At 41.2% G+C, this 27802-nt stretch overlaps 1 protein-coding gene across 7 annotated transcripts in view; it reads left to right on the top strand.

Annotated features, from left to right (window-relative positions):
* The window catches only part of Nfib (nuclear factor I B), a 211011-nt gene that overhangs the window by 115463 nt on the left and 67746 nt on the right, over positions 1-27802 (top strand). For all 7 annotated transcript variants that reach the window (XM_051163738.1, XM_051163748.1, XM_051163756.1 and 4 more), the window contains one exon: positions 5949-6002. In XM_051163738.1, the coding sequence (XP_051019695.1) occupies positions 5949-6002 (54 nt within the window). The remainder of the gene's footprint in view (positions 1-5948; positions 6003-27802) is intronic.

The following is a 27802-nucleotide window of genomic DNA, read 5'->3' as shown; positions in this document are numbered from 1 at the left end:
TGAAGTTTGTTCTCTTTTCACGTCTTCATGTTTTTCTTCAGTGCTTCCTTTTGCCAACACACACACACACACACACACACACACACACACACACACACACACACACTTGTGTGTTTATAATGAATGGTATTTTAAAGAGAAAAGAACTGGTCTTAGCCCCTAAGAAATCCCCTGGTATTCTGTAGCTGACAATGGACTGTTTTTTTCTTTTCTTTCCGTTCCTTTTTTTTTTTTTTTTTTTTTTTTTTTCACCTGATTACAGCAAAAGACTATGACAAAGGGGCCTTTATCATATGATGACTAATTTTAGTTCTAGCAGGAGGCTATCTGTAGGTTAACAGGTTAAAGTTTGGGTTTCATTTACTCTTTGATATCCTTTGATATAAAAGCTATATTGTTGTAGAACCATATAATTTTAGAGCAGGAAGAGTGCCTGTAATTTACCTCAGTCTGTCCCTCCTTATGCCAAAATGACTATAAATTGAAGTTGTTCTTCTCAAATTCAGTCCCTCCTTTATTGTTTCTCATTCTTTTTAAATTTTTTTCAAAAGCTGACTTATTTATAGTATTTTACATAGACGAGTGTTTGCCTGCATGTATGTCTGTTCACCTCTTTCTCATTCTTTCAGAAAGGGTCTCAGTGTAAAACCCAGGCTGGCCTTGAGCTCCTTATGCAGTGCAGGCAGGTTGTGTGTCTTATCTCCATCTAGAATGGGGAATTTACAAACACCTGGCACCACACCCAAGGACGGTTTGTTTTCTCGCTGATGCTCTTGGTCCTGTGATGCTCTCAGTCCTGGAAGATCTCTTGGAGGAGAGGGCCTTCATAGGCTGCAGGTCCAGTCATTCCTTGGCCCTCTTCTTGCTTCCTTCCCCCAACCAAATCACTTTCCCCTGTGTTGGTGAGAGCCAATAATCAATTCCTGATGAAAGTGCTCATGTGACCCTCCCTCCTATATCTAAAAGTGAGGAAACAGGTCTAAGCATTACCTTAGCCTGGACCTGGGTGGCGGGATGACTCCTATGTTCCCCTTCCTTGCCCCTTAGGTGGTCTTCTGTCTGCACAGAGTGGTGTGCTATGCCTGTCTGTACCTCTTCACACACCGCCTGTTCTCTGGGCATTGGATTTAACTAAGCACTGCTAGTGTTGGCCCAAACACTGAGAGATAAGGTAATAAATTGGCCACACATTGACCAGATACCCCAAAAGGGTGACTGATCGTGAGGATGTCAGAATGATCAAAGAGGTCAAGCCTCACATGTCAAATGTTGGTGGACATGAGCTAAGTTACACAGCCAGGTGTTGGCAAAGGTCAGGTCAAGGTGCCTTGGGGACTATTAAAACCATTGGAGTGCTCTTGTGACTGCATGGAAGACAAAGGTTTTAGCTTTTTCAGTTTTGAGTTTTTTAAAGATCGTCTTGGAAGCAAAGCAAACTATGTATTGTATGTATGTTGGCAGACTTGTGTCAAGCTTTTTTAGCCTTTTCTTTTTATTTGGTTTCTGAGACAGGGTTTCTAGTGCTTCTGGAACTTGCTCTGTAGACCAGGCTGGCCTCTTTACTCAGAGATCTGGCTGGCTCTGCCTCCAGAGTGCTGGGATTAAAGATGAGCGCCACCACTGCCTGGCTGGCTATTTCTTGTGATACTATTCCAAGGGTTGCTTCCATCTGATGTGACCTTGGTCTCTTTCTCTAGAATAATGAAACTGTTTCCTTTTTATACTTATTTACATTAGAGTGTATTAACATTTTAGTTGAACTTAACAGGTACAAATGCAAAAGTTTTACATATTTTGGGGGGTGTACCATGCATTTGTCACCACATGTATCCATTTGTAACATTTAGATCAGTTTTGACATGTCTCTTCCCTAGTTTGCATTTCTTTATGGTGAAAACATTCACAGTTCTTCCTTCCTGCTTTTTGAGCGGTCTGTCATCATCTCTCTAGTAGCCTTGCCTTCTTATGTGACTGTGACCTGATGTTTCCCATCTGCCTTTTCTCATTCCTCCATCCCCAAGCTTTTATGACAGAGTTCTAGGTCTTCTGTCAGAGCGGATCACTTCCTTAGGCGAAGTTAGGTTAGGAGAGCAAGAGTGGACAGGCGGCCTTCCAAGGGAGAGAGAAAACACTGAGTCATGGTCATGTCGATCCTGAGGACTGTGAGTCCTTAACCCAAGGATCAGGAGTGGCCATGGTAGAAATGACAGTGTAGAGTGGCATCATTCAGTTTCCTTCTTCCCAGAAGAATGGCTAGTATATTTAAATTTATACTTGTGAGCAGAGAAAGCCTGGTGTCAGGTACACAGTTGTAATCCGAGCCACCAGGGAGGCTGAGGCAAAAGGATCTTTTCAGCTAGAGTACGAGGTCTATTTGAACAGTCCTAGAGAGTTTCAGAAAGGAGTAATACAATGTCAAATTTGCCTCAGAATTATATTGGGTCAAAGGAGAAGAAACTTAGAAAATACAGATTCAGATCAACTAGAAAACAAAAGGTGGGGAGACCTGTTGGCTCCCTTCCAGGTCCACCCACTTTCTTCTTTATGGATTCAAAGTTGTTCTAAACTCAAAGCATAATCTGCTAGGCAGCTCCTAACCCTATTCCTGTCAACTTCACTCCTTCAAGGCTTATGCCTCCAGGAAGGTGATTGCGTTAGCTGCTGGGATCTCCATCTTGACCATGGCATCTCCCAAAAGCTCAGGTCAGGGCGGTGGCACCATCTGCCTCAGTGGCCTGGTATAAAGGCACTGACATGGACACTCCGGGTGGGTGCACAGACCTGGCGAAGGTATTTCTAGATGCTGCGCCGTTGTGGACAGAGCTCAGGTTCCTCCATTTCTATCTTTCTTCCTGAGAGTTAGCCTATTAAAAATCTTAAGCACTTTAGCGTTGTGGTATTAATGTCCCTTGTGTATTGATGGTGTAGGATGTACTTGACCCAGGGTTCTGTGCTTGGTGTGACACACTCTTTGCAGAGGTTCTGAGGTAGACTGTATTATTTCCATTTTATGATTAAGGTACAAGGTTCTAAAAACTAACCAATTTTCTGACTAGAGAGGGACAGAGCCAGTATTCAATATAACATAACCCCTCTCTTACACACACACACACACACACACACACACACACACACACACACACACACACACGGAGGGAATTTGAACAGGGTGATGGAAGTGGTTAATGAAACCTTTGAGTCTGGAGTAATTTGACCTGGGTGGTGATTTGCGGGGGTTTTAGATGTGGTCTGAAAAATTCCTTCTCTGAAGTCAACCACAGTAACAGTTCATTCTTGGGTTCCCTGCCAACTATGGCTCCCTCTCCAGCAGTTGGAATTAAATGACTGACCTAAGGTGACAACGAAGTAGCATATCGCAGTGTAAGATTCACAGTAGGAAAAGTCAATGGGTCCCTCCCCCTCTCTGGGGCCCTCACTTGTGTTTCAGGGACACAGATTTGCTATTTGGCTTCATGAGAAGGTGCAGGTTTTTCAGCATGAAGGAAAACCTGTAATTGGCATGATGGATAGAATACACCAGTTCATTGTAGAAAGCAAGCTTGTGGCAAAGCTGTTCCATTTTTCCCCAAATTCTTAGGGTGTTCTTAGTGATTGTTTTTAAGTGAACAGAATTTTGTTTTCTTCCAGACATTGATCTGCAGTTTTTATGTAACTTTTACCACGCATAGCATGGGGTGGAGGCAGGGTGAGAAAGGCCGTTCGGTGGCATGTGGGACATTCTGAAAGTACAGGGCACGCCATGGTAAGTGAACAGGTTCTCAGGGAGAGACATCGGACACAGGGTTAGCAGCAGAGGTGGAGGAGGCAATGGGTACCAGTTTGCAGTCATTGTAGCCAAACATGCTAAGGCTCACGTTTGAAGTTCCCGGCTCCTGGGCTGAGGCCCCTGGGCCCCTTGCCTGATCATGGCTGTTGCAGCCTTCTCCGCTGATCTTGCCTGTTCAGTAGAGTTCTGTAGAGGTGAAGTAGCTCCAGAGAGGAAAGAGAAAAGCTGCAGAGGGTCTGGCCTCTGAGTCTGACCCTGAGAGGAGGAATCTCAATAGGCTAGACTCACTTGCAAAGGATGCTGTGAGGCATCCTATGGACCAGACACTAGAGGAGTTCAAAGCAGAAACAGCAGAGGCTGTAACAAAACGAAACAGTGTAACATTTTAATGTAACTATCATACTCTAGGCTTGAATGGCGTCAGAGCCACATTCTCTTAGAAAGGACCAAAGAAAAGGTTTCTTCTATTAGTTAGTTATAAGTCACCCAGTTCCAGAAAAAAGTAAGAGAAAAGGGTCCTGAAGAAGAGGACCGGGGCCTCTGGCTGCAGGAGACGCTACCCAGTGCAAGTGCAGTCAGATGGTTTTCCAGTTTCTTTCCCTCTGTTTTTCCAAGTCAGGATCAAGGTGAAGGACACTGTGGGGAATCACAAAAACAAGTTTGCTAAGATTTCATGAAATATACTCCAGAGCAAAGGGGAGGGGGGACAAGGAGACGGGATAGAGGGGTTACATTTTTCTTCCCTCTTAACCCATGCCCTAGTAAGCAGGAGACAAAGGCCGAAATGAAGAACCACATTTTATACACAAACAGACTAACAGGATGCTCCTATGTTCAAGAGTTGAGGAAGAATTGCAGTGTATTCATCATCTACCTGGCATAATTAAATAGCCTTGATATAAAAAAAAAAACAAAAAAAAAAAAAAAAAAACCAAAGAGTTTGGTTTTCTGCTTAATTCAATCCCTTCCTTGCCTCAAGTATAAGGGCAAGGCTTTGAGGAAGAGACTTGTGGGTTTATGGCAGTTGGTGGCACCACCAGTACCACATTTTGTTGAGATTTCACTATTGTGCTCAAAACTGCCTTTTTGTAGGCAAGCAAAGAAGGTTGCTGAATCTGAGCCATCCACTCGGCGGGCATATATTGCAAGCCTAGCGTGTTCACGACATGAACAGCCCAGGAAGACAAAGAGGTAGAAAGGCTCTCTGTCCCTTCCTTCCTAGTGCAGTGTAGCTGTGGAGACAAAAACCTAAGTGCTAGAACCAATAAAAGATTTCAAAGCAACTCCTCCCCAGTAAGTGTGTAAGAACCCAGGACAGACGGCACAGATGCAAGTGGAGGGTCCATGGAGGCAGTGGAGTGAAACCAAACCCAGCAGTGCGGATTGGTTAGGACAGGCAGGCTGGCGGGCAGTGCCGGTCCTCTGAGCCCATTCTGTGCTGTTGTTGAGCAATGACATGGATTGGGCTGCTCTGAATCACTGTGGCTGCCTCTTCCTTCTTATCTGAGAGTCTGTCTGTATCTCACAGATGGAGATTAAATTGATCCAACAATTTGCTCTCCGCAAAGCCATGTTGGTTTTCTACCTAGTAATTTATGCTTTTCCTGGTGTTTGCAAATCGATTGCTATTATGGGATGCAGACAGAACTGGGCTGGGATCCAGTGGGTTGGGGGATTAGTGGAGTGGGTATGTGAGCATGCTTGTGAAAGCCTGGAAGAGAAGGCTCTTGTTTCTGTGTCTTTTACTCTCCGTAGAAAAGCATATTTTCAGATTCTTAAAAGCATTCTTAATTTTATTTAGATTGTGTCTTTTAAGGGGGCAGTATCTGCTTTATTTCAAATTTCTACTTTCTAGCCTTGATATTTGCCTAACCTTCAAACAGTCTCAGTGGCTTTGCAGCGAGACCTCTCACCACAGGAAAACCGTCCTCCACCCCAAAGTATTATAGACGAGTAATTGTTCCCTTTGACGGAGAAGTATGTATAGACATTTATCTGGTTTGATGAATAAAATGTTGCCACAGAATGGCTTGGGAAAGTATGCTTTATTTAAACATCACCTCATTGTTGTACCTCAAATTCTTTTCTATGTCCTTCTTAGTATTGTGAAATTCTTTCAAAACAAATTAAAAAGAAAACATATTCTGTGATTTCTTTACAGATTCTGGACAATCAGGAAGTCCAAGCCACAATGATCCTGCCAAGAATCCTCCAGGTAAATATGTGTCCCCGGACGTGTGACCCTGACATTGTTGGAGAACAAAGGGGCCCCTGTATAGATCAACATCCATAATTGGTCAGCTGCCTGCTTTGTTCTGGCAGGCAGGAGGACTGGGGACTGGGACAAGCTGTGATTGTGTGTTGGCCTCTGTCTTGGTGGGTAAGCGCGCTCCTGCTGCAGCCACAGTGTGTACCTGAGCAGCGAGGCTTTCACTTTTGTTGGTGTCCTGAAAAAACTAACTCAAACACATGCTTAGTTAGTATATCTCTTAGGCAGGTGAAAAGCTAAAAAACGGTTCAGTCACTTTAAACAAGCAAACAAAACAAAACAAAATAAAAACTGTTAACAGTTTCCGTATAATGTATCCACTCTGTTTTAAGAGAGGTACTCAAGACTGGTTATGTTTCTGTAAAGGGGTTTTCATGAGACTTTTTATTCTGTGTCTGTCTCAGTGTAAGGCACACATGGTCTTTAGTTTCAGAGGTGGATTGTACCAGCTCTGAGACGGGCTGTGTGCATGTTCCCTGTCTGTCCTTGGGGTTTTGTTCCCCACATTCTGAACATACAGCACTTTGCTTTTGATTTATGAGAAGTATTTTTCTTTTCATGAGAAAATAATATAAATTAACATAAAAAAGAATTTCAGATTCTCATTATATAAAGAATTTTAATTGTATCTGTAATTTCCTTAAAAGAATGCTCTAAAGATATTCTTAACAACAGCAAAAGCAAAACACAACAAACCCCAAACAGCCACACTTTCCCTTAAAACAAAACAAAACAAAAATATATATATACATATATATATTTTTTTTAATCAGCTGGCATTCCACCAGGACAAACCATACAGTGCAAAGAGTCAGAACCTGAGGCATCTCTGGTCCTCAATTGCTTCAAAGTCTAATGCTTGCCTAGTAAGAAGTTGAAAAACTTTAAGACTCCCCAAATTACAGAAAAATACACTAATTTTCTACTACAATTACTTTAGAGAAATATGGCAGTCAATATAGTAGGTAAAATCCAAAATCAAAAAAAGTATTTTCGTTTTCTTTTTGAAACTTGTATCCATAGTTTTCTTAGAAAAATTATATTTCTACATATACATTAAGTGATATTCTGTTTAAAATATATTTTTGACAAAATATTGTATACTTTGATGATGAAAGTACTATTTCAGTACTCATTCTATACAACAAAGGTGAAATTATTAATTCAATACATTTTATATTCTCCAGCAATGAAAAGTATTAATTTAATACATATTTTAAATTTAAATTTACACTGAATCAATTTTTTTGATAAATTTGCTAGCTGTACAAATAAAGCAGAGCATAAAATAGTTTGTTTAAAAAATAGACTTCTAAAAGCCTCTGCACACTTAACAAAAAAAAAAAAAAAAAAAAAAAAAGGAAAATACCTTGTGGAGAAAAAGTTTGGTAAGCCTTTTTAAAAGCCAGACTGAACAAAGGCTGTGCTGTTTGCATCTGCACAGCAACCTGGCGGAAATGAGTGAAGTAGCGAGGAGTGAGAGGTGAGCAGAGGCTCACCTGAGTGCTCTCTGCTGGAGCTGGGCGGAGCCTGCGGGCAGGCGACCTTTGTGTGCTTATGTAATGACAGGGTTGCATCATCAGTATTTGTCTAGAAGGTTGGTTAAATTTTTCTTTTGCCACATACCATGGAGAGTCTCTTAATTTTTCTGTTTTCAGGAAGAAAACAAACAGAAACTAGCTAGAGCACGTCATTTTCCCCACTTTCAAGTTTCCTTGGGGGTAACGTGGTAACTGTCAAAAATTAAGGTGTTAGAGTTAAATTGGGATTTTCTTTGGCCATTCGGGAGCATCCATCATTTAACATGCTTTTTGCACATCACCATATGGACATTATTATAGAGCTTATTAAGGAATTTTTATTTTGAGACAGCATCTCTTACTATATTAAAAGTTTTCTATAAAAGCAGAAATACATTCTATAATATGTTGAAATAAACCAGGCTTTTGGAGAGGTAGGTAATATTTTTCAATTTTCAATACTAGAGACCTGAGCTTACCACAGTTCTAGTCCTATAGTCACGGTTCTAGTCCTATAGTCAGCTGAGATAACCTGTATCAGCAGCAGGCACTGGGGGCTCAGGAGAATTGTTCTGGATGCTTCTTCATCTCTCACTTTTGGCCTTGGCTGAACTGTGAAATCTCCACACAGAGACTCAGTGTTTGGGGCAGCACAGTCCGTTTATCGGGAAATTGAGACTAGCGCCATAACTAGGGAGACTGGTCTTCGCCTTGCTTCCTTGACAAGCTCTGCTTCTGCGATTGGTGGTTTCCACACCCCACAGCTTTGCATTACTGCAGTCTTTCCACCAAGACATACAGAACGTATGAGGATGGCCACTGTCTACCACAGCGTGTGCTTCCCAGCAGCTCCTGACCATTGACACGCAGGTGGTTTTGCACCAGCCGTGCCCACTGCTTCCTTACCAATTCTGAGTTTCTTCTTTGTAATATACAGTATTTTTTAAATATTTACTTCCTAAAAAGTTAATATGCAACTAATTGATTTTATTGTGGTATTTTCATACATGTCATTATACTTTGATCTTCCCCCACCTGCTGCCCCGTTCCTGTCTTGCTAACTGTGCCTTTCATACTGAACTATGAACCTTAATGGATAAATGGGTCATTATTTCAGAATTCATGATTTTCATTTGGGATTAGTGTTTAAGCACAAGCAAATAAAAGAGAAGGGATATTTGGTATATGCCATTTTTAAGTATTTAAGTAATTTCTTGGTGCTTGTAATTTGTAAAAAGCATTTAAATAGTCTTTATGGAAGTTCCTCAACCTGTTTGTAACATACGGTTTTGCTCTGATTCTTTTTTAAGAGGTGGTGATCAGTTGCATGATTTGTTTTGTTTTGTTTTACAGCTAAGGGACTATACATTCAGAACTGCCTGACACATGCAAGGCATCTGACCATTTCATCCTCTTAATTGCGTATCTTTCCTTTGCTTGTGACCACATGTGAGATTACCTATTCTCACTTGTTAATAAAAGTCCAAGAGTCTTCTCCTAACTGTGTAAACAACTCTAGTGAGCTAGAAGTGAGGCAGGAGCTGAGTGACTTGGCTGAAGTCTGATTGTGTTTCCAAACACCCCCACTACTGTAGACAATGCATCATTGCATCCTAGTCTTTGGAATTTAGCCTCAGTTTGCTATGTTGCTTTATAATTAACTGTATTCCTTATCGGTCTCAACCGAATCGCCTGTTTACTTATGAGTGAGAGAATAGCAAGAAAAAACAGCAACCTGGCGGTTGACCCTGGAAGTTGGAAGCTCTGTTCCAGGTTGACTTGTCAATTTGACATTTAGGAAGGTTCCAGTTCTGTAGTCTGTGGGATGCTCCCTTGGCTGGGAGGACAGGAAAGATGTGTTGAATCCAAGAGCAAGACTCGTACATTTTCAGATGTAACTGTTTGAAGGGTTTCAAATGTCATTAGCCAGACGTTTCTTGTTTAGATTTACAGTATAATTTTGTACTTTTCTTTTGCAGGAGTGTGCACTCTGTGTGTGTGTGTGTGTGTCTGTGTGTGTGTTGTCATTTGCATGTGTCTTGACATATCATCACATGATCCTTGGATCCATATGTGACCTTAAGTCACCTTGAATCCCTCCTCCAAGCAAAGATAGAAATTATTAAATAAATTACATGAAGAATCTCTCTCAAATACAGCAAAGTCTGCCTTCACTTAAGAAATTGTTTAAGTCAGACAAATGTTGAAGTATATCATTCCCCAAACATATTTGGTAGATCTCACAATTGAAGTCAACATGGAGGGTACCACAAACTAGTAAGCATCACTGAGTACTGCCTGAGAACATGGCCAGAATCTCAGTGGTGTTGGGTACTTGCTGGGATCACTGGGGCTCATGATTGCCTAGTCTTTCACTTTATGGTTTTAAACCTTCGATTTTGGAGTATACAGAACACTTTTAAATAGTTGTTTAAATCGTAAACCACTTTTCTCATGAACAGATAAATGTTTTTAGGCTCTCATAGTCAAAGAAAAAGGAGTCTCCCTTTGATATTTAAAATCGTAACCCACTATTTAAAAATTCATACTCACTCCTTTTTCTACCCTCATTTATTTCTGACACCCAAGATTTTTTAAATGAGAGAAGATATACTGTTTAGTAATGCTGATGAATAATACAAAACTGTGGTACAATGTAATATTGCACAAACTATAAGCACACTTTCTGTTCACAGAAGAATATGTAGCAAGTTTGGGCAATGAATAGTTAACAGTAGTTAAAACCTGACATGTAGGTAAAACTTTTAAGTAATTGAAAAATTAGATCTGTGTCAGTCGAAAATCAAAGGATCTTTTTTTCTTGGTAGATTTACTTCAGAAACATTTTTTTCTTTTTATTCCTGTTTGGAGACATTAATAAAGTCTTTAAATGTTCAAAATTGGGACAGGATTGAGGCTAAAGGAGAAGCAGGTGAGGGAAGTCCTTGTTTACAAATTATTCTGAAAAAAAGAAAACAAAACCCAGAAGGGTGTCTAGCCTTCAACTATTAATTTTCAAGGCCATATCCTGGGTACTTCTAGGTAACCCATGCCTGAGAAGCTGGAGTGACAGCAGCTGGCACCAAGCCAGGTGGCCTGGTTGCTTGCAGTAGTTAACTTGTTAAAAGAAGGACAACTCAGAGCTATTGCATGAGCTGCTAAGAGAAGGAGCGCTTTCCCTGCTCTTCATGCACCTTGACCACTTACCTTATGAGGCACAAATAATACCGACACTCCCTGGTTAGCAAGCTCAGGATTAAATATGACCTTCTAGACAGTGAGGTTCTGGATTTGAGTGAGCTCGACATCAGTAGAAGAACATCTCTCTCCCCTTGAGAATTTGGGAATATATGTCATTCTACCCTGAGTATCATTAACAGCTCAAGAATTTCTGAGCTGGCCATAAGTAAAAATTTCATCTGGTAGATACTTACTCATCATCTGTTTTGAGCATGACACTAGGCTAGATGTCACAGACTTTTGCAAAATATGAATTACATGTAATCCTCGCTTTCCCCAAGTACTGTCTATAAGTACATACAACATTTTGTATGGGGATTAAATTTTGTTTACTGCTTCAACTGAAGTGTTTACTTCAAAGCTGTGGAATGGTGTTTCTGACTGTTGTGGGGAGATTGGGAAGAGCACAGGGTGTGGAATAACACTTTTTTCTCCTGAATCGAGCTCTGTCTTTTACAATCATCATGAGGTCATGAGGAGACTGCGCATGTCAGCCAACTTACAGCTCTCTCCACACCATTTGCAAGAAACAGACAGAACACCTGGACAATTGTATGTTTCATAAAACTGAGTTTAGTTTAGTTTTTTAAGTTATACTCTTTCTCTAGCTTAATTGGTCAAGAAAGCTTCGCATAGAAAGGATTGTTTGTTGTGGAACCAAATTATATATAAAACTATGCTTTTCTGGATATAAAAAGCAGAGAAAAGACACAGTAAAAGAGAAGTGAATAGGAAAAGCGAGGTTAGGTTTTATAGTGAAGGCCAAAGAAGCCTCTGTTTTCAGGTTCATGATGAGATAGAATTGAAGGTTTTGGGTAGTGAGTGTATTGCATGCCTCTTGGCATGGAAAGGCAGGTACACTGACTTTGCTGTGTAACTCTTAATATGGCCATGAGAGTAGTGCAAGTTCTCTTTAGAGACTGGACAACATTTCCTGTTGCAAGACTTCATCTGTTAGACCTTCACATTGCCACTGTATAAATATTTTTCCCAGTTGCCTCCCATGATGTTCCTGCCTTTTGAAGCCACCAAATTTTCCATTTCCCTTAAACCTTGTCTGTCTGTATTCTTTCTAACCCTTCTTATCTCCTTTCCCCCTGTTGACTCTTACTAAAAAACATATGCCTTGTCCTTCAGACAGGCTTCTCCCCACCAAAGGCTCTGCCTCCTCCTCCTTCCTTTTCTTCTTCTTCTTCCTTTCCTGTTTCTTCCCTCATCCTGTTCCTCTTCCTCTTCTTCCTCCTCCTCCTCCTCCTCCTCCTCCTCCTCCTCCTCCTCCTCCTCCTCCTCTTCTTCTTCTTCTTCTTCTTCTTCTTCTTCTTCTTCTTCTTCTTCCTACACTGTAAAGCCATCAATTCTGTAACTCGGCCTCTGTTCCCATTGAACGAGCCTCTTGAACTTACGACCTTTTAGGAGCTGGGCCCAAGTGGTTCCTTTCCATCTGTCCCAGCTTACACATGTTTTGCTTTCTTTGAGACAAGCTCTAACTGTGTGGCCCAGATTGCTCTGTGGTAATAGCTGTCTTCCTGTATCAGCCACCAAGTGCTGGGATTCCAGTGTGAGCCACCATGCCTGGCACTTATTCTGGAATATTGTTGATGTCAGTGTACTCTGTTTAAAACTTGTCTCTTCCTTTTGAAAATAATACCTTGTTAGAAGTCCAGGAATTGGTGTTTTCTTAAGATTTTATAATGACTTTTTCGTTAATGAGACTCCTTGCCTTTGTCCTCTGTGTTTTCAGTACCTCCTGTGAATTTTCAGACTGGATTCAGTTTTCATTTGGCCAAAGGTATACCACTAGAGCAGATCCATCTCCAAATGTCTTAGACCTTTGTTTCCAACAACACATTGAACTTGTTTCCCCAGATGTCTTATGGGTAGCTCAGATGTAATATTTTCTAAATTAAATCTGTGCTCTTTTCTATCAGACATTTTTTTTTCTCGAGATGGGGTTTCTCTGTGTAGACTTGGCTGTCCTAGATTCACTTTGTACACCAGGCTGGCCTTGAACTTACATCGATCCACCTGCCTCTGGCTCATGAGCCCTGGGATTAAAAGTGTGTGCCACCACACCCAGCTGCCTTTTTTTTTTTTTTTACTTTTTTTTTGTTTTTTTTTTTTTTTATTTTTGTTGTTGTTGTTGTTGTTGTATCTTAGCACTATCAGGATCTTCCCAGTCACCTTTACTTGGAGAAACTTGTGACTTTCTTAGGGACCCCCTCCCACACCTGTGTCCTCTTCTTTAGGGCACTGTATTCTCAACTCTGGTTAACCTAGTGTGAGTTCTGTCTTAGTTACCTTTCTACTTCTGTGAAAAGATACTACGACCCAGGCAACTTAGAAAAGAAAGCATTTAATTTGGAGCTCACAGTTCCTGAGGGCCATAGGGCCCATGACCATCATGGCAGGGAGAATAGTAGCAAGCAGGCAGGCCAGGATGCTGGAGCAGTCTCTGAGAGCTTACATCTGATCCCCAAGCATGAGGCAGAGAGAGGGGGCGGCTCACTGGGAATGGCACAGGCTTTTTAAACCTCAGAGCTCATCCCTACTGGCATACTTTCTCTAGCAAAGCCACATGTCAAAATCCTTCCTAAGCAGTTCCACCAGTGACAGAGCAAGCGCTCAAACATGTGAGCCTATGGGAGTCATTCCCATAGAAACCACCACATCCTCTAAACATGACGTCTTGCCTAAGTTCTTATGCTTGCCTCTTCTTTTCCTGTGCTTCTTTGCTCTGACTCTGTACGCGAATCTGACATGAAGCATGAATGCGGTTTAAAAGCCCAGGAGGCTTCACTGCATACAAACCTGAGTTCCACAATTTTAGATCAGCAGTTCCACCCCTTTAAGCATCGCATATCAGATAGCCTGCATATCGTATGTTGACATCACAATCCATAACAATAACAAAATTACAGTTATGAAGTAGCAATGAAGGAATTTTATGGTTGGGGGTCCCCATCACCCACATCCCGCAGGCTCTACTGTGAGGGGATGGCGGTAGACAGAGGTGAGTCGATGGAGGCTGATGGAAATGGAACTTGGGCATGAGAATACAGTTAGGGTGAGCATAGGGGAGGGCAGAATCAGATGAGGGTAGGGAGGGATGATGAAGGAGGTCCCTAAGAACTAGGATCAGGCCACTTGGGAAACAGGCTCCTCTATCCCCCTGAAGTTCCTGCTCTTCCTCACCACCCCCCATATTATCTTAAGTGTCAATGTTTCACTGTACAGATCAGGTCGAGACTTGTCACTTGGTCACAATGTATCTCAAGTAAAGGAGAAAATACTGTCTTTGTACTATACAGTGAGAGAAAGGACAGGTTGGTTCAGGGGATAGTCTTCAAGTTGTTTGCTTGTTTTAGTTTTCAGTGTTTTAAGGTCATGTAGTGTCTGAAACTAAGTAGCCATGCAAATACATTTTGCATTTCAAATTAAAATGTATACATTAATGTAGGCCCTTAGCTTACACTGTACTTAGTTCCACAAAACTTCCCAGAAGGCTTGACATCAATGGATTGTAGTTTGTTCAATTTTAAGAGCTGTTGCTGTAACGTAATTTTCTTTCATTGTTGAATGTGTTGGTTCCCACAGAGAAGCAGAATTCCCACGCAGAAATCCTAAGTACTGTAAGGTTAGGCTTTGCCTGGACCCACTCCTCTGGGCACTGTTTTAGTGATGTTCAACCAGCCAAGTATTTTGTATTCCTTTCACAATGGCTGCCTGTGTCTAAAATCTCCTCTCAATTTAAGGTTCCCCCACCGCCCCCCCCCCTTGTGTATTTCCAAGCACTACTCTTGCAGAATGCAGCTAGGAATTAATAATGCAAATCATTTCCTTCTCACAGCTGGAGTGTGAGGACAGTTCTGGAGTACAGAGTGGGCTCTCTCTGGGCTGGTGGCAGTCTCTGTAAGAGGTGCAGTTTCCAGTACTCACTGGCCAGCACAGGCACCATGGCAGCCGTGGGTATGGGAGGGAGGATTCTGTGACGATGGTACAGCACCAGCACAGTGCAGTACCACACACACGCACCCCTTGTTCTCCGGCTTTACGTTCTCTCGACCTGGTAGGCTTAAAAAGTGACGTTTAAGGCCTAGCAGCGATTTTCTTTTTCCCATTGACAACAAATGAAATAACTTCAGTAAGGATTTGTGTGTGGCAATTTGAGTCTTGCTTCCTCTTAACTAACACTGCCAAAGACCCTTGAATAATTTAGCAGGTTTTGCTTTTCAAAGTTGTTAAGAATTTGGAGGGATGCTTGACATAAGCTAATTTTCAGAGGCATTGTTGCTTCTCATGTTTATTTAATAGAGTACAAGTAAGGCCAGATACTTGTTTTGTTGTTGTTGAAATGCTTTTGATTATTATTGGTGCCACTAAAGGTTTCCCCCATACATGCTGTACTTTGAATGTCATGTCCCCAATATCCCTGCAGGGTATACCCATGTTGCCAGGAGAGAGAAGATGGCAAACCCACCTGCCTTTCAGGTTTGACCTTTGGATTTTGAATAAAATCCAATGCAGGGCTGAGGAGATGAGTCAATGGGTTCAGTGCCTACTGTGCAAGTGTGAAGATATGAGAGCAGATCCATGGCACCTGTGTGAGAGCAGAATGTGCTGGACTGAACAAGCACCTCTAACCCCAGTCCTGGAAGAGTGGAGACAGGTGGATCCTAGAGCTCACTGGGCCAGCAAGCCAACTTCCGTGAGAGACTTTATCTCAAAATGTATGGTGATAGAGGAAGACATTTTGGGTTGACCTCTGACCTCTATTCCTATGCTCATACTGATGAGCACACACCTGCCTGAACACATGAAGGCAGATAGACACTCGCAAATGCACGTGTACCCACACCCACAAATGTACTTGTTAATGCCCTGATATTTTGTAAATTGATGCTTCCTCTGGTTATTTGGTAGATTGATTTTTTGTTTTTGTTTGTTTGTTTGTTTTTGCCGGTGGGGTGGGGTGGTTATTTTGTTTTACTTGTGGAGACATGGTTTCTCTGTGTAGTCTTGGCTTTCCTGGACTTAGACCATGCTGGCCTTGAACTCACAGAGATTCGTCTGCCTCTGCCCCTTGGAGTGCCTGGATTAAACACAAGTGCCATCACTTCCAGTACTGTTGTGTTGCTAAGGAAACATGTAGTCCTACCACCTTCTTACTACAGTGTGCAGTGGTTAATGTCTGGCTGGTAGATTGTTCTTAATGCGGTGGATTTTTAGTTTGAAAATTCAGTGTTTTGCGTTGTTGTCATCTTCTGAATTGAGCTACTTGCTAGCCAGAGCAGTATTTTCTGAGTAAATAAACGATTGTTTCTAGTGAGACATACTAATGCATTCTGCAGTTTTAGTCTCAGTAGTCCTAGATGCTACCCAGGAGTAGCCCTCACACAGTTACCTCTCACTTGGACATGGGAGAAGCACCTATGCTTGTTGAAGACCAACCACAGAGAGAGAAAGACAGAGAAGTGAGTGAATCTGTAGATGATTGACTCCTTGGGTTCCAGACACCCAGGGCATTACTCTTAATTAAAATAAATAAAGAAAGGTCTTTTCAAAAGGAGATAATTGCTGCTAAAATTATAATGCATGCTTATTAACAAATTTTTCACTTTAATTAGTTCATCTAAGTAATATAATAACTTCCTGACCCCAATAGCTGGTAGTTTTGCCTTGGGTCTTAACCCTCCGACATGTATGTTGTAGGTCCACATTCCCTCTACAATGTGTAAAATGCATTATTCCATTTCCTTCTACTGCTAAGGCCCCACTCTCAGTTCAGTCTACATTCATAGCCATCATAGAAACAGATCTTCAGGCTGGCCATGTCCTTCACTGTGTTCTTGTACTCATGGTTAGTCTCTAGAACGTCCGCACCCCATGTTGACCTCCTTGTTTAAACTGCTTTACAACCTCTGTCTTCAGAACCTTTGCAAATCCCAGTGAGTGTCTCTGCCTCTCTTGTGGTGGCTTCCATGGTGTAGAAATAGGACCACATCCTGCAAACCTGGTGACGTGTTGTGCAAGATGAACTGCACCTGTAGTTACAGATGATTGTGATCCATGGTGTGAGTGCTAGCAATCGAGCCCAGATCCTCTGGGCCAGTGCTCATAATTGCTGAGCCATCTCCCCAGCTCATATGTTCACTCTCTTGTGGCTTCCTTATCAGCACAGTCACTTTGGCAGCATGCATCCCTTTTTATTGTTGAGTAGCTTTTCATTACATGTGGATATACTGTATAGCATGGGACTTAATGGTTGATGTTCATCTGTTTTTCATATAGATATCCAGTTGGTTATACACATTTGTTGCAAAGCCTTTTTGCTTTCCGCTTAATTGCTCAGCCATCCTTACAACTATCAATAGTCATGTAACTGCACGTTTGCTTCTGGTCCATCTCATGGACATGTGTGTCTCTCTTTTGCCAATATCAAAATGGCTTCTTGATTGTCATAACTTTAAAGTAAGTTTTTACATTATATTTTGTAAGTGTTAAACATCTTTTTATTTCCTTATATACTTTAGAAGCAGTTTGTCAAACTGTAAATAGTAAAAGCTCAAAAAAAAAATTGAAGGCAGATACAATTTTGAGTAACAGTGATAAAGTTTAAAGACCTATCCTTTGAGGTATCCAGCAAAATACGAACCATTAATTATTGGATGGAAAGCCTACAGTTCAGGCTTAACTTCCGACTTGGCTTCTTACAGCTTCTTACTAAAACTTCCATGCAGATTCATAAAGTATTGAAAATGTTTCTAACCATGATGAAACAGAGAGCAAAAGAGCCTCTTGCTTGATTCACAGAGGCTTATCCTCATCATCGCATAACTAGTGTATGTTGGCTGACTTTAAAAATCCATGTTCTCTGTATTTTCTATCTCAGCAGAGAGACCACAGCATTGATTCTGAGAGACAGTACAGATCCGACCCGGGGTCCTCTGCCAGGAATGGAGATTTTTCTGTCATTTAAAACTGTGTAAATCTGGAGACCAGTAGGGGTGGGGAATGGAAGACATGGTGAGACTGAAGAGCATAGGAACGCCAGCTGTCTTGGCCATTCCTGGGTGTGTCGCGTCCCACTCCAGTCTGACTAGATTAAGCCTCAAGACAGGCTTCTTCTTAAGCTTGGTCCTGTCTGCTCTTAGCGTAGTCCTCCATCCCAAAAGATGCCTGGTTAGTGCCCCCTGGCAGAGTGTCAACTAGCTGGGTGGTGGGAAGAGGGAGAGCAGAATCCGTCTCCGGAGCTATTCTTCACAACTTTGTTGAGTACAGCTACCAACACATCACTGCCTCTCTCGATAATTATTACCAACTTGGAACACTTTAACACATTTTGTTATTTAATCTTCTTAAATCTCCAAGTTTAGTGCTTTTGGGAAGCTAATAAATTTAAGTATTTGAAGTCATCATCATCATCATCATCATCATCATCATCATCATCACCATCATCAACAAGAACAACAAAGGCCAAATCTGCCTTTTAGGTTGAGGCAGAACCTGAAGTACTTGGCACAGAGCCTGGTATATAATTAACACTCAATAAATGTTAACTATTATTTGCATCTTCGTCATCATTATTGTTATTATTTTATAAAGGTGAGTAATCTTGGCCGAGTCATTGAGGGAGGAGACGAGACTCTTAAGATCTGCTTCTGCTCCCTCATTCCACAGCCTTCCACTCAGCCTGGATTAAGGATTTCTCTTGTGCAGCCAGCAGAAAGCCACATCCCTCACCGAGTCCAAACCCCAAGTCTGGATTAAGTTAAATGAAAACAACCACACTAATAGGCCCTTGGTGGAAAAACCAATGAAAGCATGTATTAGTACCACCTAGAAAAGTATCTTTGAATATGAGAAACTAGGGAAAAGGAAAAAGCAGCTTATTCAGAAGGAAGGACTTGCATGATGAATGAACCAAAAAGTACAGTTTGAATAAACATGGAAACATATAAGATGGGAAAAATAGTAAAAGAAGTTGTTTCCATACTGTTAAAATCTGTATAGAGAGGTAAAAACCCAGCCTATAGAAGTAATTGGCCTGAGAGAAAAGGAATGTTGCAGAAGGACTGTGAGTGTGGAGAGGGTATAGTGACGGGGTGGACACAGGAGGATGAGGTCTTGGAGGTAAACAGAAAGTGGAGACCTGAGTAGCTTGGAGACAGAAACAGAAGAAAGTTAGTTTGTTCCTTCAGCTGAGTTTCCTTGCCTTGAAAATAAAAAGTGAATAGCAAAATAAATCTAATCCTATGGAAACATGAAGTTTAAAAAAAAAAAAAGAAGAAGAAGAAGAAGAAATAATCATCGAGCCGGGCATGGTGGTGCATGCATTTAATTCCAGCACTCAAGAGGCAGATGCAGGTAGATCGCTGTGAGTTTGAGGCCAGCCTGGTCTACAAAGCAAGTCCAGGACAGCCAAGGCAACACAGAGAAACCCTGTTGCAAAAAATAAAGAAAGAAAGAAAGAAAGAAAAGAAAGAAAGAAAGAAAGAAAGAAAGAAAGAAAGAATAAAAAAGAAGTAATCATCAACACCTAGCAGACTCAAGTTATTTCCTCTTAAAATCAGATTAATGATAGAAGATGAGAAAGCTCCATACTAGTTTTGTCACCTTTGCTGGAAAATCAGAGCATTTAGAAGCAAAATAGAATTGAAGACAAATGGAGAAAATCTGTATCAGCTAAAAAGAGATCTAAATAAAAAAACCTAACTATATCCAGTGCACAATTACAGGAAGAGATGAGCAACTAAGTATATGCAGTGAAAATGGTTATGTTTCAACGCTGAAGCAGAAAATCTTTTGATAATCCTAGATGAATGAGACGTTATCTTCATAGTTCTGCTTTTCAACATGAAGTACTAGAGATAGTTGGGGATAGTTAAAATTGTAAGAAAACTTTTCCATTGAAGTTTTGCATCCAAAGACAACAGAAATGAATTCTTTTTTTTTTTATTGTAGCCTCAAAATATTATCTCTTATTTTTTATGATAATTTTTCCCTGAAAAGCCATTCCAACTGACAATAATTAAAAAAAATTTTAAAGGGTTAGATAAGTAGTAGAGATAACTAAAAACTTGAGTTCCTATATATGCAAGTATAAAGATGAGCCAGTGGGGTTGATTGCATGTAGATTTGTGCTCAGTAATTATGTAACCAATGTTAATAAACATAAGTGCCAACATGAAGATTTTTATTTCTAAATATAGTCATATTGTGGTTACAGATTCCAAGTTACGTATTTAAAATTGTGGCAAAAAATATACAGAACATAAACTATGCCCTCTAATCATTTTCACGTATACAATTTAGTAGCGGTGAATGTGTTCACACCACCGTGAAGGCATTCTCAAGAACTTGGTCCTTTGAAAAAAAATCTAAATCTTACCCATTAAAGAGTTCCCCATTGCTCCCTCCCCGGCCCCTGACAACTGCTCTACTTTATCAGTCTGACTGCTCTATGTAACACATATATGTGAAGTCGTATAGTCTTTGTCTTTATGCAGCTGGTGTATTTCCAGATTGCATTTTTTTGCAGGGGTGGAGGGGGCTGGAGTTTGAGACAGGGTTTCTCTGTGCAGCCTTGGCTGTCCTAGACTCATTTTGTAGACCAGCCTGGCCTTGAACTCAGCAGTTCACCTGCCTCTGCCTTCCTAGTGCTGGGCTCAAAGGCATGCGCCACCACGCCCAGTTCCAGGTGGTGTTTTTAAGAACTGGAAATAGGAGGAGGCTTGGGGGAGAAACAAGGAATGGCAGACTTGCTGTCTTTTCTTTAGAGTAATTTGCTGGTGGATTTTGCTTGTCTCTGTTGTTAGCTTTGATCACTGTTTTTGCTTAGATTTGAGATTCAGTGAACCAGCTTTTTGCTGTGAGGTGAATTGTCAGGCTCTCTCTTTTTTTTTAATTATTCAGATTTAAGTATCTCAGTTTTTATCCCCTTTCTTGTCTCCTCCCATTTCTTTCTCCCTCCCTCTTTCACCCTGTTTCCATCCTCTAGGTCTGTGACAGAAGGGAACCTCCTCTCCCATATATGGTCACAGCCTATCAAGTCTCATCTTGGTAGCCTTCCTATTCTTTCTCTGAGTACTACCAGGCCTCCCCACCAAGGGGAAGTGGTCAAATATGTCAGAGCCTGTCCCTGCTCTCCACACAACTGTGGATAATGTCCTGTACTTTGGCTAGATCTGAGTAGGGGTTCAATATTTACTTCATGTATTGTCTTTGGTTGGTGCAGTAGCTTGAGCAGAAGAATGGATAAAGACTATGAAATACCACTCAGCTATTAAAAACAAGAAAATGCCGAAACTTGTGGACAAATGGATGGAACTAGAAATGATCATATTGAGTGAGTTAACCCAGACTCAGAAAGACTCACATGGTATATACTTACTTATAATTGGAGACCAGCCCAACAGGGATGTCCCCTGAAAGTCTTCACTTACCAGGAAATTGAGATAGATGCGGGGGGCCTCCTATTGGGACTCCAGGTGAGAGTAGTATGGGAGAATAGGGAAATAGGAGTATCCAGAGGATCCTAGAAACCTACAAGAAGAACATCATGATGGTTGGAATTGTGAGGCTTTTGAAGTGGCCCTGTGAGTGTTTATCCCTCACCACAAGGTTATGTTTTCAGATAATGGACTGTTCTCAGCCATGCACCTTCACGGGGATGCTGTACTTGGCCTGTGGATGGCATGGCTGTATCCAGTTGAGGGTGTTTTACATAGGGTTCATGGGGTTTGTGCTTGTGTATGACGGAGCTTTTTTTATTGGTTCTTTACTTGGGGTTCATGAAGGAGATGAAACGTCTAAGAACCTAAATCTGCTAGTCTCAGAGAAGAATAAGGGACGTGAGTTTGCAGATTTGTCATAATTTCCTAAGGTTTTGGATAGTGTAAGTGACATCAAAACTGTATCCACCTGGGCCTGACATTATTTAAGGGAGCTGTTGAGTCATCTTTTTGTTCTGTTCTGCAGTCGCCGTATTCTGAAGTCCACTCAAATCACCCGCAGACTCTAACTCCCAGCCAGTGTGCAGCCTTCCATCCTGCAGTTGTATAGGCTCTAATGTGCACCAGCTTTGCTTTCTGCCGTTTGGTTCACTGCTGACATAGTGGTTCCCAAACTGCTACACGTTTGAATTTCTTGTGGAGAATGTAACACTCTCTCCTGTCCAGGTCTCACCCCAAAGGAATTAAGTCAGAATAATTGAGGTTGCAATCCAAGCACTCATTGGTTTTAAGATCCCCAGGTGGTTATAGTGTTGAGCAAATTCTGAGGAACTCTGCAGTAGGATAATTGGTCTATTTCAGGCTTTCCAGTTCTTTGCAATTTTGGTTACTTTTATTTTACCAAGTAATTGCTCGTTTGAGCTTTCAAAGCTGTGGTCAGTTTTATGTGTGATCCTCTCCCACTCCTTTGACTGCAGCCTGTTCCTACCGTCTCCTTGCTCCTCTGGTGCGTTCTCTTGCTTTTTCTTAGCCCATTTTGCAAATAGGTCTTCTGTTCTTTTCAAGGACTTCTTTCTCTTTATTTATTTTTCATCTTAAAATTTCTCTTTTCCTTAAAAAATTATCTTACGTGTGTGACTATTTTTCCTGCATGCATATCTGTGTACCATGTGTGTGTGTGTGTTTGGGGCCCCAGGAAGGTGTCAAAGTCCCTGAAACTGGAGTTGTGGACAGCCGTGAGGCCCACGTGGGCACTGGGAATGGAATCTCCATAGAGCAGCAAGCTCTCTTCCTCAGTGAACCACCTCACACTCCCCTCTTTTTCTTTTCCAAATCTATGCATTACAGCTTTTAGCTTTAATTTTTATTATTTTTAAATTATTAGCTCCATGTTCTTAGTAGCCTTGTCATCAGTACCATCAGCACGCATATGGTGGAGTACCGATATCCCTGTGTATCACAGCTCGTGCTGAACAGCACCTCTGAGTCTTTCTGTCTTTTCTCACAACTTTGATAGGAACATACGGAAATGCTATTTACTTCCTTGATTCGCCGCTCAAATGGGGAAGAATTGTTTCTGTTCTCTTTTTCTCTGTGTTGCTTCCTGCATAATTTGTAATTTCTCTTGGTTTTCTCTGTAGTCCTTTGTTTATTTTCTTAATAAAGTGGTTTAGAAATTTACTCATTTCTCTTTTTATTATCTATTTTATTTCTCCAAGATGAAGCAATATGACCTAAGGGAAGCCTCTACTCTGAAGGATTTCCTCAAGTTACCTCTGTGGTTGAGAACATAGCCACCTTGCTTTAAAGCTCCGTGGGTCTTACAGTCTTGCAATACAGAGCAACTTGCCGGCATTTGCACACTATGGCCTGATTAACAGATAGACTAATTTCTGGAAGAGCTGTACTAAAATTTTTATAATGTCTAATGCCCCTGGTGATGATACTTTTGTCCAGTTTCTGGATTCTAGTAACTACTTTATATAACTCTTCCAGTATTATTATGTTCATGTGGAGTTTGTGAATTACTTATAATTTTGTGCTTATTGATATGTTTTATGCTATCTGTTTTGCTTTATATTCATTACTAGTGTTCACATTCCATTTCTTTATTTTTAATACCTTGATCACATTCCTCTTCTGTTTTCTGTTCATTTAACATTAAATATTTATTAGTGTTACTGAGTGTGTGTGTGTGTGTGTGTGTGTGTGTGTGTGTGTGTGTGTGTGTGTACACCTGTATTCCATAGTACACACATAGAGGTCAGAGGATGACTTTTGGGAGTTGGCACTCTCTTTCCTCATGGGTCCTGGGCTTGAGACGCAGGCTGTCAGGCATGCGTGGTACATGCCTTGCACACTGAGCTGCTTCACAGGCTTCCTCTGTGTTCAGAGAAGAGCAAGGATCAGAGAACCTGCTGTAGCACATAAGTGCCCAGAGCCACCTCTGCCAAACCGCGTCCCGGTGCTTTAGAGGGAGGCATACCTTCCCTTCCTGTCCAGAGACCAGAGAAAGGGCGCTCGTACAATGCTGTACCAGACAAATCAAGCAGCTCATTAGTCAACATGAGATAACAGTTTCCAAAAGGTGAAGACTTTCTTGGAGTGAATATTAAAGTGTACATTTGTGCTCTGACTCCCCAGTTCAGTCAGACTTGATATTAAAGGATAAACTTAATTCTAAATTAATATCAGCAGAGTAGGGACATAGCTTGGCGGCACAATACTTCTGTAGCCATGCACACAACCCTGGGTTTTATTCTCCAGTACCAAAAAAATAGTACCAGAATCTTAGGATGTGAATCTTGACTATGTTAGGATGTGTGTCTTGACGATGTTAGGATGTGAATCTTGAATGTTCACTTTAAGTGCATAGAAGCATCTTTGTAACGATTTATATTTTCATCTAATAAGCACTATTCCAGCATCTGCTATGGGAAATTAAATTAATTTGAGACTATAAAGATAGGACTATATCATGTATAATTTTGGATCTAAAAATCGTACTAGCAGTAGAAAGCAAGTCAGTGCTCAGAAAGCACACAGTGCTGCCTGAGGAACAGACACAGGCTAGAGGAAGACTTCATCAGCCAGTTTCCCCTGCGTTCTCAAGATCTCTCAAGCCTTGCTCTGTTTTGTCTCCCGACCCGCATCTTGTGCTGCATCCACATCACTCTGGTATAATAACTTCACAGGAACAAAGTTCCTATAGTACTTTACCGGGCACACACAGACATCTCAGAAGCAGCTGGTTTATCAGTAAGTGGAAAGATCTGTCTTCCGGGATGAACAGGGACCACGGTTCCAGGACTGCAAAGCGACAGTGCCTGGTCTAAGGGATGGATGGACGTCTTACCACAGTTGCTTAACAGCCAAAGTCATTATAATCAGAGAGAAATTGAAAGTTTGGAAAATAAGGATTAGTGAGTATTTTTTCAAATGACAAGAAAAATATTCACAAACTTAATTGAAGTATCACAGTTTAGAAGTAATATACAGTATTAAAATTTCCTGGTACCACACCACTCTGTTACATATTTTTAGTGTTTGGTTTCTGTCACTGTTATGTTCCTTTTTTCCAAAAGCTCTATCTTGAAAGTGCTTGACAAAGAAGTAGTACACGTGTATCTAAAAAAATCCAATTTTATCTTAATGAAGCAAATGGGAATTATAGTATTCCTGCTCTGTTGCTGTCTTGCCCAGATCAACTCACCACAGTTAAAGACAAGCCATTTCTAGGGTGCCTCACCGGATGGTAGGCAGTAAGCTTGCAGCTCACCCTGGGGGAATCTACCTAGACAGAAACCTTCATAGAAAGCAGCTGTAGAGTCCTCACCAAGAGATTTGGGTCATATGAATGTTCTTTGACTTAGCAACCCTGCTTCTGAGCACCCCAGCCGACAGAAATCATGAGAATTGCTGACAGAGATTTGTGTGTGAAGATCTTGATCGAGATGCTGTTTATAGAATTTGTTGAAAATGGGAAATAACCTAAAATGCCAAACAGTAAGAGAATGGTCCAATAATTGGTCGTCATATCAACTATATATAATGTAGTCATTAGAAACCATGCCTCTGAAACAAGAGAAGACAGGACAGTGAAAGGAAAAGTTTAGCATATGGATTTGTTTAAATAAAATTTTGCTTTAATTTTTATAAAGCCATGTAATTATATGTATTAGGCACACAGGAAAAAGTTTTAAGAACTGGAAGGAAATACTAAAATATATAAAAATATACTCAGTACTGTCAGAATCTGAAACCAGTGGGATTTTATTTAAACACTTGGTCATTGCTGTCATGGACTTACACATTGAAAGAGAAACTATTCTAGACGTTGGAATGTTTTCATGGCTCTGCAGTGAGACCGTCTCCGTGCAGAGACTTTATTGTTTACTTCTGGCTTCGGCCATGGATGAACCATGGTCAGCGTTGGGAGACTGAAAGTAGAGCTGTGTACATAACACCTCTACCGGAAAAGAAGTAGTGGCCTCACCGTGGTCTGTCCTGCTGTGGGATTGGCAGGGAGCTAGTGTGAGATAATTTCCCCATAGCCCTTGGCACCCGTAAATGGAGAGTTAAGTCATCTCGTTCCGTTGATAGAAGCAAACTGTTGCAGCCAAAAGCTGGATGGGGATGGTACCTAGTAGGTGCTTATGCCATCCGTCCTTCTTTGAAAAGAACAGCGCCAGAGAAGTAACTTAGCAGAATAAACACAGAAGAAAGTGGAATCTGAGGGGCTTCAGAGGGTCTTTTGGTAAGGTATTTGCTGTTGTTGTTCCTTTTAATTTTAACCCAAAGAGAGAATTCTCATGTCCAGGGGTAGTATGCAGACTCCACGGGCATCTTTCCACCTCTGGACAGAGAAAGTTCCTCATCTCGAAGATGGTGACATTACTGTCCATGGCTCTTGCCATGCTGTGGCGGGTTCGGCATATCACCAAGCTGTGCAGGTTAATATTAATACTACAAGCTCACATTGCTTTTTTAGGACTTTTCTTATTGGATGGTAAATCTGTTTATGGAGCCAAGAAACAGTTCCTGGAATTATTCAGAATAAGTCTCATCTACTATCTACATTAACAGTCCTTCAAATACTTGAAGACAGCTCTCATGAATTTAATAACTGCTTTCCCTGTGGCTTCTTTTTTTTTTAATTTCAAGAATAGAACACAGTAGACCATAAAAATGAGTGTTATCATTCTTCCCTTGGATTTTTCTATGTAAATGTTGCTTAACATTTAAATGGTGCTGATTATAATTTGAGATATTAACAGATATGCTATTGTGTTCCGTCTGTTCTTGTTTGTAAAGGAGGTTAAACACTATATTAACTTCTGAGCAGTGATTTACTGTTGTTTTGTCATAGACAAATAAAAAAAAGAATAAAATAATATAATTTGGTATTGCCTTTGAGACTTTTATGTTTGTGGAGCTCCTTATTTCCCACTCAGTTTTTTTTTCTTAAAGAGTATAGATGTCTGTAAATATAGCATCACACAAATGCAGCCATGTTCTTTCCCCCTGGCTTACGCTGCTGTGTAATATTGCTCTATAACCGTTAAGCAGCTGCCCTGCCTCAAAGACAGGCACATGTTCCTTTAGTACACGAAGGGAATTTACTCCGAATCTCTCCAAATTACTTGAAGATATCTGGCCTTTGCGAGAGCTGTTGAGGTTTACTGTGTACCATGTGAAACTGTGTTTCTGTAAGTCTCCATCGCCTGAGGGCTACAAGGGGTTTTACGGCCTCAGCAGTGCTCAGCCATTTTGCTGAATCTCTGACTCTTTATTATCGCAGGGCTCTAGACCCCCTGTGAGAAAGGCCCTTTTCAGTTATTTACTCAAGTATTTGCCTTCTGTCTACTTGAGCAAGCATTTAGTTGTCCAAGCTCTAGGACATCCGTTCTTTTTTGTGTCTGCTGTGGATGACCTGTTCGTTGTAAAGGTTGTGCACACAAAATGCCACTATAAAACCCACCACCCCTTTCCTGCTTGCCACCCACCACCAGCATTTTGGCTCATTGTCAGTGGGCATTTTACTGCTGCTTGGCAAAGTTTCCTTGACTCAGATCTCTCTATGTGCTATGCAGGAAAGCCCAGTGGGCCCAATGAGGTTGCTTTTTTTTTTTTTCTTGAGACAGGATTCCCTGTGGAGCCTTGGCTGTCCTAGACTCACTTTGTAGGACAGGCTGGCTTTGAACCCACAGAGATCCGCCTGCCTCTGCCTCTCTGAGTGCTGGGATTATAGGTGTGTGCCACTGTGCCTGGCTGTGAGGTTACATTTTATTAAAGGGTTCTGATATATTTCCACTAGTTTTCATATTTTTGGTAAAGCAAATCTTTCGTTTTTCCTTGTAGATCTCGAATTCTTATCACTGTGGAAACATCAACATTTTGTGTTTGACTGCCTATTCTCCTGCCTAGAAATAGCCTCGAGGTGGTCCATCCATCCCCTGTGCAATTAGGCTCAAAGTGTCACCACATCACCTGTCTTAATCCATGTGACTTAGGAGCCTTAACTACTCATAGTTAT

The sequence above is a fragment of the Acomys russatus genome, chromosome 2 (genome assembly GCF_903995435.1).
Source record: "Acomys russatus chromosome 2, mAcoRus1.1, whole genome shotgun sequence".
In the NCBI taxonomy this organism is placed as follows: Eukaryota; Metazoa; Chordata; class Mammalia; order Rodentia; family Muridae; genus Acomys; species Acomys russatus.
Note: the sequence above shows the minus strand (reverse complement) of the source record. Positions and strands in the feature narration are given on the sequence as shown.